This window comes from Pristis pectinata, chromosome 3 (assembly GCF_009764475.1).
Source record: "Pristis pectinata isolate sPriPec2 chromosome 3, sPriPec2.1.pri, whole genome shotgun sequence".
NCBI classification, from domain to species: domain Eukaryota; kingdom Metazoa; phylum Chordata; class Chondrichthyes; order Rhinopristiformes; family Pristidae; genus Pristis; species Pristis pectinata.
In genome coordinates, this window is record NC_067407.1 from 96,495,186 (window position 1) to 96,512,369 (window position 17,184).

At 37.8% G+C, this 17,184-nt stretch overlaps 1 protein-coding gene across 6 annotated transcripts in view; it reads right to left on the reverse strand.

The window, feature by feature from the left end:
• tiam2a (TIAM Rac1 associated GEF 2a) overlaps positions 1-17,184 on the reverse strand; it is a 217,100-nt gene that overhangs the window by 6,800 nt on the left and 193,116 nt on the right. For all 6 annotated transcript variants that reach the window (XM_052012773.1, XM_052012771.1, XM_052012772.1 and 3 more), the window contains 7 exons: positions 16,578-16,757; positions 11,412-11,480; positions 9,759-9,884; positions 7,623-7,731; positions 5,258-5,437; positions 3,313-3,431; positions 1,196-1,304 (listed from right to left, as the gene is read on the reverse strand). In XM_052012773.1, the coding sequence (XP_051868733.1) occupies positions 1,196-1,304; positions 3,313-3,431; positions 5,258-5,437; positions 7,623-7,731; positions 9,759-9,884; positions 11,412-11,480; positions 16,578-16,757 (892 nt within the window). The remainder of the gene's footprint in view (positions 1-1,195; positions 1,305-3,312; positions 3,432-5,257; positions 5,438-7,622; positions 7,732-9,758; positions 9,885-11,411; positions 11,481-16,577; positions 16,758-17,184) is intronic.

Genomic DNA, 17,184 nt, shown 5'->3' on the forward strand with positions numbered 1-17,184 from the left:
CTCTAGGCAAGTTTTCTTGGTCTTCCGGACCTCCACTGTTCCTGTTAACTGCCATTTCTTAATTGCATTACAAACTGAGGAAACAGCTATCTGAAAATGCTTTGCTATCTTCTTATAGCCTTCTCCTGCTTTCTGGGCATCAGTTATTTTAATTTTCGGAGTGCTAGGCAGCTGCTTAGAGGAGCCCATGGCTGCTGATTGTTGGGACAAGGTTTGAGGAGTCAGGGTATTTATAAAGCTTTGAAATTTGCATCACCTGGCCTTTCCTAACGATGACTGTGAACAAGCCATAGCCCTAACAAGCTAATGAAGGTCTGAGACCTTGGTAAAAGTTATCTGAGAGCTCAAATCTCTTGGGGTGCCCAAACTTTTGCGTGGTGCTCCTTTCCTTTTTTCACTCTAAAATTGTACAAAACAAAAATAATACACTAATCTTGCTTAAAATATTGAAAAGAATGTTTCATCTTTAACTTTGACTTTTGGAGATCAGTTCATCTTTTACTCACTTAACTATTCACAGTAACAGAAATTTTGACCAGGGGTGCCCAAACTTTTGCATGCCACTGTATATTTACAGTTCTCATTACTTAACTCAAGATGACCAGAAGCAAAACCTTAAACTGGATAATTAGGAATAGATCTTCAAAATTTCTTGCAGATTTTTAATCTCTACCTCTTCTCATTTTGATGATAAGTCACCCACCCAAATGCTGAATGGTTCCAGCATTTGCTCTTTTACCTTAAATGATTGTTGGCTTAGGGCCACAACAAAAGCATGTTCTTAACTCTTTCTGAAGTGTCCTTTTTTAAAAAAAATGTATTTAATGTGTATTAATTTCTGATCATTTTTTTTGGAAGTGTGCATGTTGTGCAAGGACAGAATTGGGCTTTACAGCAAAAAGCCAATTGGTGCCCCATGTACAGGTTTATAAATGAAATATGCCCTCTTGTAATAGCAAACAGCCGCCAAAATATTAAGTTCTGTTGCTTTTAAGACAGGAGCCCAAGGGGGTGAAGAAGAAACATTCAGCAAAATCTGCTACGTTAGTTTCTTGGAGCGGGTTGCTAAGATGAGAATCTTTCTTTCAGCCCTAATTGAAAATGTAGAGTTCTTGTTTACTAAATTAATAACGGCAAAGTTACACCCCCCCTCCACCCCCAAACCACACACACACACACACAGTATGGCACTCACCAAATACAGTTAGTTCAGGATCTTTTCTCATTCGACTGAGAGATGGGAAAGGGTTTAACCAAGTTACGGTAGAGTACAACAAAAGCTCTCCCATTGAAAGTTCTGTGACCTAAAATAAAACAGAAGAATTTGAGGTTCAGTACAGAAATCTTAAAGATTGTTAAGAAGAGCAAAACATCATCTTCAGGAGAGTTGCATTCAATGTTCCTACTGTACTTTTTTAATATCAGATTAAAAGAAAGCTAATTACAGGTCACATGCTTACATTGCCAGCCTTAATTTTATGGAATTTTCTGCCTCAGAGGGTTGTGGATGATCAGTTGTTCTGTATATTCAGGGCTGGGATCAATATAATTTTTATATCAATACACAAAGCGCTGGAGGGAAATGGACAGTCGACATTCTGGGTTGAGACCCTTCATTGGGACTGGGTTTTTAACGTGCTCCAAGGACCAAAGTTATGGAGGTCAAGGTGGGAAAGTGAACTTTATTGTAATGCTCAAGGGGTGAAAAGGTGTAATGGGGAACTGCACACCCCATTCCTGCTTCTGTTTGTCATTTTTATAACTACTGCACTGATACAGAGAATATAAATAGATTACATCCATTACTGTAGCTATGCTGTCTTACTGAAAAATGGTACTGCAGTTCTTTAAAGCTCAAGACGAAGCGTAACCATAAATTTAGCAATTAATCATAGTTATATAGCACAGAAACAGGCTCTTCAACCCACCTTGTCTATGCTGACCATCTAATCCCATTTACCAGCACTTAGCAGCTGGTGATTCAAGTGCTCATCCAGATAATTCCTCAGTACCTGCTTCCATCACCCTCTTAGGCAGTGCATTCCAGATTCCAACCACCCTTTGGGTGAAAAAGTTCCTCCTCAGATACACTTTAAATCTCTTGCCACCCCAACTTCCCTAAAACTACACCCTCTAGTTTTAGGTACTTCTGTTGTTGGAAAAGCTTCTTACTGTCTGCTTTATCTATGCTCTTCAATAATTTTATATACTCCCTTCAGCCTCCTCCACTTCAAGGAAAACAAAACCAGCCTATCCAGTCTCTCCTCGTAACTGAAATGGCTCATCCCAGGTAACATTGTGTTGAATCTCTAGTGCAAACACATCTGTATACAATACTCCATGTGTGACCTAACCAATATTTTATAAAGTTGTACCATAACCTCCTCATATTCTATGCCACAGCTAATGAAGGCAAGGATCCTATATGTCACATCTGTTGCCGCCTTTAGGGAACCTTGGACTTGTACACAGAGACCCCAATGTTCCTCAGTAGTTCCGAAGACCCTACCATTTATTGTACATTCTTACTCCAAAAGTCCTTCACATTGTACTTAACAGGATTAAATTCCATCTACCACTGCTCTGCTCATCTTGCCAACTGATTAACATCATCTTGTGACCTATGACTATCCTCTTTGTATCAACAACATAATTGACTTTCATCTGCAAGTTTTTTCTCCTATAACATGAAAGATTTTGTGTGAGCAAATACATGCACAAAATACCACAATTAGAGGCTTGCAAATAATTTTGACTACTGAAATTTGTAGTTTCCAGAAGTTCCATTTAATTGCAGTTATGAATGATTAAATTTAAAAAGCAGGTTCAGTTTATAATGTTACTGCCGGAACAAGCCTTGCAGATCAGGAAGATCTAAGGTTTGATGTCTGGTTCATGTTGTATTCTGGTCTGACCAAGCCACTGGTAAAGGTGTGGGAATTAGTCTCAGGTAGGAATATGAAAGCCATGGTTCTTACTTCTGATTTGCTAATCTACTTGTGGGTACAATTACAACATTTAAAAGATTTAAAGGATATATGCCAAATGCAGGCAAATGGGACAAGCTCAGGTAGCAACTTAGACTGAAGGACCTGTTTCTGTACAGTATAACTGTATGATTCTGATCAAAATTATCCACTCTGAAGTGCGTGATTGATGTCATACTTCACTGCAATGCCTTCAACAGAATGCAAACACTTCGTTCCAGCTCATATAGCAGTGAATCTTGAGACAACAGAGGAAGAATTTTGTGAAGCACGATTCAGGATATTCAAAAGGCCAAAAAAAAAACTTCTATGCAAAAGGTTTTACCTCTTTCCTAGTTCCAGGTTGTTCTGCAATCAGCTGATCGAAGACTGTTCCATAATCCTCATAGATTTTCTGCATTTCATTGATGTGACTAGCCACTTTCTCCATTGCCTTTAATGTTTCTGTGATTGAAAATAAAATATTCAGCAAGAAAGTCACAATCATCATGTATCATATTTAAAATATTTTGTGTTTATCATATTTTTATAAATGACTGAGTTTTCATTATTTGAGACTGTGATGAACAAGGGATCTCAGGAGAAGATACTTTCTGGGGAAGGGAGTGGTACAGAAATGCAGCATGTTTTACACCATTTACTCTTCCATCGACTTCAATGAAAGAGAAAATCAGGAGCTGAAAGTTTGCTAATATTAGATTTGGTGAAGAGCATGCAAAGCCCCTGCACTGCACGGTAACCTTTGGGAGGCAAAACGTAAAACTTGCCATTTCTTGACAGATCCATTAACAATATTGCCTTCTCGTCCCAGTTTGGGTCTGCGCCAGTTGTAAGCCAAAACTAGAAGTGTGGACTAGATAGATAAAATTATGTTAAAAAAGATGATGGATGAATGGAGGGGTGATGTAAAGTTCACGTTTGGAATTCAACATTTAAAGTGTAAAACTATGGATGGTGACTCTGTTGGAATTAGTTTTGACTTTGATGGAAGATGTTTTAGTGTTTTGAAAAATTAAATGTTGGCATAAATATTCTGTTTACAGTTCATGGGCTGCCCAGAGGGTGGAGCAAATACTTGCTGTAATTGACGTATTTCTGCAATGTTCATGGGGCTTAAATAAAGGACCCTCAATAACTTCAACCATCTTCCTTTGTGCTGGATATAACTCCAGCCTGTAAACCTTCCCCCTATTCCTACCAGTATCAAATTATTTGGTGATGCCATACTTGTTCAAACTCTGCCTTAATATCAAGGACATTCACTCTTAGCTCGTTCTAGAATTGAGCTGTTTTATCCATTTAGACCTAGGCTGTAGTGATTATTTAGAGACATGTGGTTCGAGCAGAACCTAAACCAAGCATCAGAGGACAATTAATGGTAAATAAGTGTCACTCAGGAACACTGGTAAAGTGTTAGGGTGTGTTAACAGCATCTGGCGATAGAGTAATTGGATGAGACAAAATCTATGTTCCATATTTTGCAGTCTTGCAAGATCGTAGCCAAACAAAAAGGCATAAAAGTGAAAGAATACAAATCATAAATCATCAGTAGAAATTCCTTAATTGGTGGTTGGGGGTAGAAATGTTCACAGAAGTGTTACTCCTGATCACTTTTTAGCAATTGCTGACAGGTGGAAGAAAATCTTGCTGCAGTATCTCTCCTTCTCTACTATTGCTATTCTTCCTAACAGGCAATCAGCCTATCGGTTCCAGCTTTACCCTGCAAACCACCCATGGTTTAGCGTGACTCCAGAAATATCACTTCAGAAAAATACTGTTGAGCTAATCAACCAAATCACATCCCAGAAATAGCAAGTTTCTTCAGATTAAAGACGGTGAAAGCTAGGAAATTAAGAAAAAAAACTCGAAAAGAATAAATAAAAATAATTAAATTAACTGACTAAGCAGTTAATAAACACTTTTAAGTGAGCAAATTCAGATTAAAACTCTTATGAAACAGGAAAGCATTGGGCAACAAGAACATTTGGGACACTTGTAATCCATTGCTGAAAAGATTGGATATCCAATTTAGTGAGGGCTCTGAAAGCACCCTCACCATGCCTCCATACCCTGCCTCCATTCTTTTTCACTACTTTGAGAAGTCCACCCACCACTGAGATTATGATTTGGCCACACACCACAAGTGTAACTGAAACTACACACTGCTACCATTGCTGGGGATGTAAAAAAAATTACTTCTAAATAAAACCAAACCACTCCATTGTGAAGGATAATCATGTCTTCACCTTTGGTATGCTTTCAGTACTGACCTGTTAGATGATAATGCTCTTCACTCTCTGCATCAGTTAGAGATACTAGCTCTTTCAACAATAATGGATATTTCAAAACTCTCTGCACAGGCTTGATTAAATACGATTCCAAGGTAAAAGAATGTTGCTTTGTTGGATTTCGTGCATCCAAAAATTCTTTAAAGGCTTTGTCAGTTTTAGCTGGAATTTAAAAGACTTAAAATTAATTTTCTGAGAATACACGGAGAAAAAAAAAACACAAGACGAGGCACAGGTTTATGCAAACAACCGTGGCTTTGAACAGAAATATTGCTGAATATGTCAAGCACACAGAGCAACTTCATAGAAAAGATCAATGGCTTTGTGAATGCATCGGTTGATTATTTTGTTACTGTTTACAAAATGTTTTTATATCTTTAGCATTATGATTATTTTACGCACTTATTTTTCATTTAATTTTTCAATGCAATAGAAATATGACAAATTTACACCAAGCACAAGATAAATATCACAACTGTGCAGTATTCAACACTTGCTGCATCTTCCCACAACAGTGGCAGTGGTTTAAAACAAAATAGTTGGGATGTCATGAGGCGATGAAAGACAGTATACAAATGCATGCTTTTTTCCTCCAGGATTTCTTTGAAGCGATGAGAAACATTCATGAACACTGGATTAGCGATTCCTAATCTGTTAGCATCACATCAATCTTGTGGCAAAAATCATTAATGATGGTCTCTATAAAGATGGAGACTTTAAGATTAAGTCAAGTCTTCAGGTTTGCACAATGCCCAAGTTATTGTTGGTATCACATTGAACTCCCTGCCGTAAGTCAATTACTTGGGCCCCAGGACACACTTTTCCCACCAAGTTTCCCATTGCTGTTGTGAGCAAGTTATGTATGGCTGTGCCACTTCCCCCACTGGCACAGAAGACTACGAACTCAGCAGCAATGGCTCAGTGGTAGCTATTAGCTCTGTAACACTGCAACTCATTATGGGCAAAATTTAGTCACACTTTTTTGCACATTTCTCAAACTAGAACCATGCAAAGTAGGTTTCTCTTGGCTGGTGCCTGCACAGAACCTTGAAACGCCATTTCTGCCATGCCACTACTCTCAGCATCCACAGTGTAGCACAAAATTAAAATCATAAATGTGGTGTTGAAGGCAATCTCAATTACACACTGGATTTGAAATCTAAGATACCAGCTCAAATAACATTGAAATAAAACCTCATCTAAAAGAAAAATACCCCCTATCTGGTTTTCCATTCATAGGACATTAAGTGTCCTATTGGTGCTGCTCACAAACGGGACTGAAAATAAAATCCTTGAGGTGTTTGGTGGGGGTGGAATCTGAAAATTATATTGTTGAAAAATACCTTGTGTTTAATTCTGCAGATATTAGTCATCAGAAGCAGTAAAGCCATTGAAAAATAATTGCAACTTAATAAAACAGGTGTTCAGTGCATGCTATTAACTAAACAAAAAATAAGGCATGTGATTAACAAACATCAAGTAATGTGCTTCTACTGCTCGAAAAGCCATTAAATCTAATTTTCTATGAGTAAAACTTTTCTCTGCATTCTGGAATCAATAGTGGAATTGGTTTTTGTGTGCAGATCAACTCCAATGTTATCTTCATCGGTTAGCATCTTCGGCAAACACAGCCCGGGTTTTGTCAGTGGTTTTGCATGAACCATCAACATTTCTCAGTACAAGTGCTGCTAAATGACTGACTGACTGAGGTTAGATGATGATTTCCCCATTGTACTCCACTGCTGGACTGTTCAAAGAATCAAATCAGCCAAACAGAAGCTTGCTAATATTCCCAGGCATTTACACTGGTTATGCTCTCAGATGCTGGAGCAGCATTCGAGTCCATTCAATTGATCGTAGGACGGCAGAGCAGTAAGGGAAGAATAGAGCAAGTTGCATTTGTTATAAACTTGCACTGTTTTATGATTTTCATTATTTAAAAGTGTTTAAAATGATTTTAAATGCAATCGACCTAATGTTTCTGAGATCCAGAGGCATTTGGAAACATAATAAGAATCACAGCTTTCACAGGCAGCAAAGCTAGGGCTGAAAGCCTTGCCATCAGGCAGCTGCTTTGTTTGGCTCTGGGACCATCTGAGCCAGTGACACTGGTCTTCCAGCTCCTAAAAAGATGCACATGAAACAATGGGGAATGTACACAACAAGTTTAGGCATGGGGCCCCACTCAGGGGAAAGGAGGCCAGTGCTTATTCATCAGCTTTAATTCAACTCTCAGTCATTCCATCATGACGAATAAAACTAAAATGCAGCAAGAGCCAGTCTTGCAATAAAAAAACCACACAAACTCAACTAATTAAAATTTATTGATAACTTATTTATATCTTACCTCTTTCCAAAACTTTCTGGGCCTTTCTGTGGTTTGCACAAAAACCACTGTAGAGTTTGAAGTGATCAGCATAATACAGGAATGAACCACCCAGGGAAAACAAGAGTTTCTGAAACAGAAACAAATAAATTCAATGTTATGCGAAAACTGCCTCAGTGTCCTTCCAGTAGAAGGTCTGAAACACTGATTCTGTCCACACATGGTCACACTTAAAAATGGGTTGAGGAGACTGGTTTAGAACAATGCTCCCTTGGTTGAGACTCATGGGCAGAAATGACTCTTGGCAAGCTTGAAATCAACCAGTCTTCTGCCTGTTGCAAGACTGAGGAATCACGCTGTCAATCCAGGCCATAACCTCTAGCATAAAACTACTCCATAAATCAGCACTAGAACTGGGAGGCCACATACATGATCAGCAACAGATGAAAATGACTTCGCTGTTGCTCTCCCATTCTGAAGCCGTGAGCTGCCGTCGTGACGCGGTTGAGATTTCCTGAACTAGCTCTCCAGAATCTTGTTCAAGCAGGCACATTTAGATGCAAGTCTTGAAAATAAATATTGCCAGACTACTTATGGTCTGAACATGGACAAAATTTCCAAAAATCATAATGTGAGGCAAGAATGATGAACTCATTAAAAACTAGAGATCAAGGAGAAACTCCATTGAGTAATGTGACAAAGGAAGATGGTTGTGTTTCTTGGAGGTTGATCATCTCAGCCCCAGGACTATAGGAACTCCTTTGGACAGTGTCCTGTGTCTAAACAGCTTCAACTTTGATCACTTTCTGCACATTACCTTGTTAAAAAAAATGGGGACGTTCACCAATGACTGCATAATTTCAGGTCCATTCACAATTCCTCAGATAACAAAGGAGTTTATGCTTAGATATATTAAGATCTAGACCATATTCAGTCTTGGGCTAACAAGTGTAGTAACATTTTCACCATGCATGTGCATCGGTTACTTCCAACATGTCTGTCCAGCAAATCCCCCTTTTATAGCAAGTCCAAACCTTCAGCAAGCTGGAGACTAAGCTGTATCTGTCACATTAAATTCATGGCTACAAGAGCAGGTCAGAAGCTAAAAATTATGCAGCAAGCATTCTACTGATGGCCAAAAAACCTTTCCACCCACAAGGCACATTTGTCCAGATGAGTGCAGTTCCAACAAGGACTTCAAGCCATCCAAGAAAATGCAGCCCATTTGACAAGTACCCCCGCCACCATCCAAAACAAGAATGTTTCCCTTCAATACTGGTACAAGTTTCTTTAGTTGCATCTCCCAAACTTGCAATTCAGCACAAGGCCAGGAGGCATAAGGGATACAGCTAGTTCTGCCACACCATTCTACCTTGGAAATATATCCCTATTTCTTCTTTGTTGTTTGGTCAAAATCCAGGAACCATCTACCATCACACACTAGCATCGCCACCACATGGACAACATGGATTCGAGAAGGTGAGCCTCCAACAAACTCTTAAGAACATTTGGGGTTGGGTAATAAATTGTCACCTTGACTATGGTGTCTGTATCCATTGAATATCAAAGAGGGAAAAAATAAATCACCTCTCCTTCCATAAGTCAATATAATTACAAAATTTCTCTGAAACTCAGTACAATTTCTCATACACTCTCTTGTATGTATATGTGCACAAGAAATGGGATTTGAGATTTAAAAATCTAGGCCAAACATACTTGCAGATATGGACCAAATAAAGTGAGGGAATGGATTCCTTTCAACATATAAAAAGGTAAGTTCTAGTGCTCTTAATAATTTCAGAGTTCTCTGCAGATCCAAGGTGATTAAAGAGTGAAATCAGAGCCACTTTATGCAACACTTTGTACGGTGATTCAATTTCATTACTGGTGTACACATGATGCAGACTAAAGTAGATGATAAGAACTCTTGAATAATTTATGCTCAGATTAGATAACTCAATGTGTTTTTAGTTCTTATGTTACCCATACATAGGTCTTGAATTACTCAGATTAGTATCAGTTAGGTTAACCAGCCTGGTATTACCCACTCATACTTCGTCAACAGGAATCAGCATTAGTTATTACCAAGTGATACATCATAACCATTTTTAAACTTATCTTTGCCTCATTCTGTGTGCAACTTTATTCCCCGCTTACTTTAAATTGGGATGGAGTTTCCAGCTTGTTGAAATCAGGTGATAAAGCAATACCATCCTCGAGTGTCTGCAGAAACATCTTCTGAAACTGGAGCATTTCTGGCAGGCTCCCAAAGAGTGACTCCATCTGCAAAGACATGGAAGCAGAGGAAGTCTAATATTCTGTTCTGTGCAAACACTTATTACTGTCATTTGTCTGAGCATCAGAGTCACAGGAAACACAAATCGAACTACAGGATGTATAAATGCTTCATCAAGATTACACACAGGGTTCACATTTAACCTTAATCAGGAGCAGATTTTTGCTTGCAGCTGTCGTGGCCACTGACAGCAACAAAAGGAAAACAAAACATTAGTACCAAAGTTAACTAGCAACCAGGATAATGAACTGAAAACTAAATAATGGGATTAAGACATCGAATATCACTGTGAATACTATTAAAATGTTCACCAGAAGATTTAATCTTGACATAATTCAAAAAGGTGACAGACATAAAACCGCACTGATGCACAATTAAAAAGATATTAAAGAACCCAAGATAACCCTTGCCCATAAAATGGGCAAGGGTAATCTGTATCTCCAGTGTTTCATGTGGAAACCCTTCTATTTGATCCTGTGAATTTACAGTCATCCTGGGGCTTAATCTTTAAAAATGTGCTGCTGCCGCCACCAGATTTTTCTGTGCATTATGATTCGGTTCCCTTGTGTCTAACTGGTTGTTGCACCCATGATGTTAAAGTATGTTCCTCACAGCCTCATCCATCTGCTAGAGAACACTGTAAAAGGGTCAAACTTAGGGTGAACATGAGGTGGCCATACCAGAAAAAATGATATATTTGAGTGCCCTGTGGCTATGAATTACAGGAAAGTTAAATCACAGGCACAGCAAGCAGTCAGGGAAGCAAACAGCACGGCAATCTTTAGCAGTTAAAGGGTGGATGGTTAGTCAGATTCATAGAGTTTCACTTAAGATTATTGCCCTGGAGTTAACATATAGTACAGAGGATGCTGTGTAAAAGAATGCAATGATTTAACTGCCAAGAATGTTATTTTGCATCATTGTTATTTGCTGTCTATGATAGGCTTCACGAAAGTTGCATTTCTATTGAAGATGTCAAATTTACTTACCTCATCGCCATCAAAATGCACTCATGAAAATCATCATACAGTTTCACAGTTAACCATGTAAACAACTGTTAGTTATACTACAATATTAGTTTCAAAGACAAATGATTCATGTTTAACCACAAAACCACTTGAGACATAGTCAGCCAAGGTCACCTTTGGGCTTGTACCATTCTGAGTTCATCCCCACTTTATAACTGCAGCCAGGTGTGGACTCAAATAAGATGGTCCCAGTAAAGTAGACGAGAATGACTAAAACCTGCATAACCTTCAAAAATGGGATGCAGTCAGGCTTCACCCCAACACTTAAATGCAATCATCATTCAGACCTGTAGTCTTGTACACAAAACTTGTGTGTAAATATAGACTGTTCTGAGATCCTGTAGTAAGACATGGGTTTGCAGGCTATGTGTTTTTCTCTGCAGGGTCTTGAGTAGCCTGTATTACATTGGTCTGAGCAAATGCTCAGAAAATGTTGGCCTAAAACTACCAAATATCTGAAAATAAATTAAAAGTCAAACTTCATACCTCATCTTGTGTAAGGAAGGTCTCATTTTGTAAGGGATCCAGGTAGACTTCAAACAGACGGCTCAGATCCTTCAAAAGACAGAGATTCAATGTTCTTTACTCATCTTTCAGGTAATAAGTTATTTGACAGAACACTTATGCATTTTGTTATTGCTGAACACTGCATCATCTTTTTGAACTTTACTTATTCACAGGACGTAGATGTCACTGGCGATGCCAATACAAATGGGGTGGGTCTAATGACAATCCAGTAGTTTTGTGCTTTCCACTAATAAGACTAGCTATTTTTCTTTTAATTCCATCGTTAATTAACTTTGAATCCCATCCCATTGGTGGGATTCAAACACATTTCTCCTAGTCATTGGTATTAAACCTTAGTTTGGATGGTAACCTAACCACTAGATTGCCATACTCCCATCTCAATGAACTATGGGATTATTGTTTGATTGGTTGCACAATGTAGAAATAATGACTACTATTTAACTTACTTAACACTAAAATTCCTTCCAAATACTTTTACAGTGGTGTATTTTCCCAAAATGTCTATAAAAGTAGCTTTATTAAAACAAATAAGGGTGGCTTCAAACAAATCTAGTATGCAGACAAAATGTGCAAGCAAAATGCAAACTGATTCTACTCTGAGTTCCGAAATACCACTGAAGTTTTCCAAGGCGCTGAGGACGTACGAACATTCAACCTCTGTCTTCTAGACTAAGTACATTTCAGACTAAAGAGAACCTAGTCATTTGGTTTATACACCACTGGGACTTGGGTTTGGGAGCAGCTCAAAATGAGAAAATGAAAATTTCATGTTTTCCAATTGTAAAGATCGTGCATGAAGTAGGTTTGAATAGCCTCAAATCCAGTTCCTAGTGGGGCTTGGGGCTCCAAATAGAATGTCCCTAATTTGAGAACTTAACCCAATGTGGTCTTGGTGCGATTGATAAAAGATATAGAAAAATGATAATGATCTATTTAATAATGCATTTTTCCAAGGTTTAGACCATGTTATTAGGGGAGAAAAGAGGGGGCTTCACTCTGCGGTAACCTAATTAAGGCAGCTTATTGCTGAAACCCTGAACTAGTTATTATTAAACTCCAAAATTCCTGCTTTTGATGACCACAAAGAGAGAAAAGTATGACATGGAAAATTTCAGAACACCTATTTAAATGTAATATGGATATAAAATGCAATGATATCACAGCAATTCTGAAATCACTCAAGTTGTAAACTGAAAGAGAACATATTTCAATGGATTTCATATTTTCCATCAACTATTAATATATGCTCATTATTTAGAGCATGGAATTCAGGAAGGATTGGGTTCCAAAGGTTCCCTGGAATCTGATTTGAAAATGGCCTCTATCAGATACTTGTCACCTGTTGTTTTAAAACAGGCAGTGGGCTCAAATCCAACCAAATAAATAGGATGATGGATTACTTTATCTGTTGGCAGTTTGGTCAAAAACACAAAGCTGTCATCAATTTTGTGATATCACTCGAGCTATAAAAAGAAATGTGCAATTAATGCTCTGAAATTGCCACAAATGGTACAGCAAGACCAAATCTAATTTGGAACTGAGCCTTGCTATTGAGCAGAGGACATTTCACTCTGCATGACTTGATGTGCACAATTTTTTGTATATGATACCAGCACAGGATGTCTGAAATAGTCAAAGTTCCAATTTAAACTTTTGTCACTTTGAGTGCAAAAAAATGAATGCCTTTAAAATGGGATTTGAAATTACATTTCTTAAACTGAATGTTTGTTCTTAGTTCTAATTTATACTCAGAAGAATGGTGACTGTGTGTAGCTTTTTCTGTGTATTAGCATATCATCCATTGGAGTCATTAATAGTCTGCCAATTAAATTATACACTTTGCAAGCAGGAGGATCACGATCTCATTTTGCTCACTGCAGAGAGGGAAAGAAATGAATGAATACTTCACAGAAGTAAGGGATGAAAATTTGAGTGCAAGTTAAACCATACCAACATTGAAACAACAATGTTCATTGCAGCTAGTCAAAGTCAAAAATGAGTAGCTAACTCTCATTCTGTCTGGGAGATGAGAGTTTGCAGTGTATGATGTGAGAAATTCTGAACAAAGTGAAACAGATTGGGCAATTCCAGAGTTTTTTTTGTTTCTTCTGAGAGGCAGGAAACTGGTGGGCAGTGAGATTTAAGGAGTAAAAAATTCCAGTATTTTTCAGGATGCTAGTTTAAAAATCTCAGGCAAAGAGTTCAGCCTCCAAGACTTGGAGAACAGGAGGTAGTTATGGTGATGAATCACATGGGAAGGGGTATCCTGCAGTGAGGAATTGAATGGAAAAACAAATTAGACACAGACTACTGAACTTCAAGAAATATGAATCTGGATGTCTTTGAATTACAAGATATGAGAGCAGAAGCCAAAAGGACAGAGATTGAAAAATAGGAAGCAAAATGAAGAAAAGCAAAGGAATGGAAATTTAACTGAAAGAATGAAAATATAGAGATGGCATAAGAATAATGCAACAGGGGAGATGCAGTATGAAAAGGAAAAAAGTTAAATTAAGAAATACTAGTATTTAAAAATTTAATAAAGATAAAAATGTAGTCAAATAAATCACATGCATTTTATTAGAAAGTTGAGTATTATGACACAGAAAATAATGGAAAGTCATGCATGATTACAAGGCACTGATCTCATTGTGGGATGCAGATGTAAAACCACAAGAGTAAAGCTCTAGTTTACAATGACTGCCCGAAACCCAAAATGCAAATACAATCTTATAATGATTCCCAGGTGTTTTGAAATATCTATTACATTGAACAGGGACTTCTTTGGTATCAGCAGGATCGTGGCAGACACAAAAAAGCCCCTGCATAGTTGATGAGTGGTGATAACTGCACTGAACGATTAACCAATGCAATACAATCACTGCAATAAATTGGGTACTAAACCACAGTCAGTCCAGTAAGTAAATTTCATTAAATTGCACAGAGTTCATGATACAACAGTTTTTAAGATAAATTGTTTGAAGTAGGATAGTAATTATTTAAAAAAATATTTTAAATATTTTTGGATTGTTAGATATTGTTAGATATTAATCAAAATGTCAGGTCTAGAGATATGTTGGTTTGTCCCTGGAAGTTAACTTTCTATATTTCCTTTAATGCCCAATTATTTTCTAGATGAATCAGTGCATATATAGTACTTTGAAAATATTGAACACAGCATTCAGATGGCAAGGTGCATTAATTACACATATTATTTATCACTAATATTTTGTCTGCAAGGGAGTCAATATTTCAACATCCAGGTGGAGAAATGGTTAACCGATTTGATTGAAAGGAGTTCTGAGATAAATATCATCAACTCATGACATCTGCAAACTTGCCCTTTACGTCTTCTCTTTACTTTGCCTTTGTGTTTCTCATCAGTCTTGATATTCAAAGGTTTGGTCAGTGGATTAGGAGCACAAAATAATTATAAAGGAGACGAATGTTTGTCCAGCTCTGACCCGTCTCTGCCAGTGTGAATTTTTGAGAGATGCATACCATTCAATATAAAATCTACTGTAACATGACTTGTCTTGGTTATTTATTAGCTTCCCAATTAATTCTTTCGTTTTCTGTCTACTTTCAATTTGCTGATCAAAGGCAGCTTACTTCTGCTTTCTTCTTTCCGTATTTGTCAGTGATTCATTACTTTTACTCTTATTACATTTGTGGTTATATTTAATGCCAGATAATCAATTTTTGTATTGGAGACATATTAAAGTTAAATCACATTTTTTCCTATATCCTGCATTCAATTTATGCATATTTAGGAGTGAATAGGTTTCCAACACCCGAAATACAGAAATAGTGGGATTATCGTGGACTGGCTTGTTACTTCACTGTACCCAAAGGAGTAACTAACACAGGGTTTCTCCTTCTCAGTTTAAATATCAAAAGAATTCCTCTCACCAATCTTCAGATCATACACTGATGAACAAATCCACCATAACAGCAAAAAAAAACTGTACAATTTAACCTTGCATTGTTGATAATTTTACAAGTGAGAGAAGATTTCAAGTCTTATTTATAGCTCAGTCTCCAGAGATCAGTGTATCCCATCTGGAGTAACTGAACATGTTCCCCTCAAGATGGCTGCCTAACTCAGATCAGCTGCTGGTGGAATTAAATTACTTGCCCCGCCACATTGACTTTTGAATGATAAAATCCTCAAGAGCTTTGTGTCAGGATTTATATTGTCTAGTTGTGAAGCTGCTGTGTCCGTTTCAAGGAACCACGGCAGGGTGAATGCTTCAATCATGGACTTTCACCACACTCAATTTATAAATGTTCCTTGGAACAGAAACATCCACAGTCTCAGATAGTACAAATATAATCCAAGCAGACTGAAATATCAGATGCCCTCATTAAATACTGGACAGTTCTACAAATAGAATGAATATACAATGCAAATCTGAAAGGTCAAAAAATTAGCACATCTAAAGCAATAATTTAGCAGCAGGAAAAACAAGGCTCAGTAAAATCAATCTAGATAATGCTGTGATGCAACAGACATGCACTTGATCATTGCCGCTCCCAATACAGTGAGGCTCTTCAACTCAAGCACTTCCCAGTCTACTGCTTGGCAATAGCTAATCGTGATATAGATGTTCTCGCAGCATTTATCAGGGTTTAATGGGCACATCAAATCTGGTGTTTGGAAGGTATATGACCATTTTTGCATAGTCTGATAGGATTTCATGTAACAATTAATCTATTTAATTGGAAATTAGGTATTCCTGTCAGGACATCAGTTGGAACACCACAATAGGATTCAGTATACTTGGACAAGGGAGTGGAAAGAGCTGCTTTTCCATTCCTATCACTATCCAGGGCCTTTTACCATAAAATACATCATGGAAGATAGAATTATGATTGATTGCAATGATCTTCAATGTCAAATTGTCTACCAACAGTCTATGCAAGAATGGGGAGATGGATGAAATATCCAAATGAAGCTTGTGTCTGTAGAAATGGACCCGAGCAAGTGTCAGAGGTACCACAAGAACAGGGCGACACTTGAAGAAAACTGGCAAAGAGCAAAGCACAAGCAATCTTACAAAGTTTAATTTCATTAACAGAAATATACACATGCCATTAATTGTAACCCCCCCCCCCACATACCTTTACATAGGACTTCTCTGTGTCTATCAGTTCATGGATCACTTTCCGAAGTCTCTCTGCATCAGACAGATGCCGTGCCAGTGGCCTTAGAGGCTGATCAAGGCTTTCCTTCTGCCCAGCCATATCAGAAGGATGCAGTTCATGTAAACTTCGACAGAATGTGCTAACCTGCTCTGCACTCTGGAGGAGGGAACAAAAAATACTGTAAACAAACCCAAGTAACGGGCTAACCAACTGAACTTTCAGAACATTACATTCCAATTTTGCTTCAGTTATATTAAACTGATATTGAACTGGATTACCGAGGAGATATTTATTCTCTGATGCCTTTCACAAAATAGGAAAAGTTTGATTTAATGAAAATGGAGTAATAATGCAAAGTATTATTGTACGACTATGCTGAGATAGGTGACCCTGAGCAAGGGGTAACTGAGACAAAGCAGTCATAAGGTTTCCTGCTTTACTGTCATTCAAAAGGCCCAGTTCAAAATGAATGTGTTCGACTGGATTAATGATCTGCTTGATTGCTACCCTTTCTGCTGTGGAATAGCCTACCAAAACAAGCACACATTGAATTACTGGAAAGCACATGGGATACAAAATACAG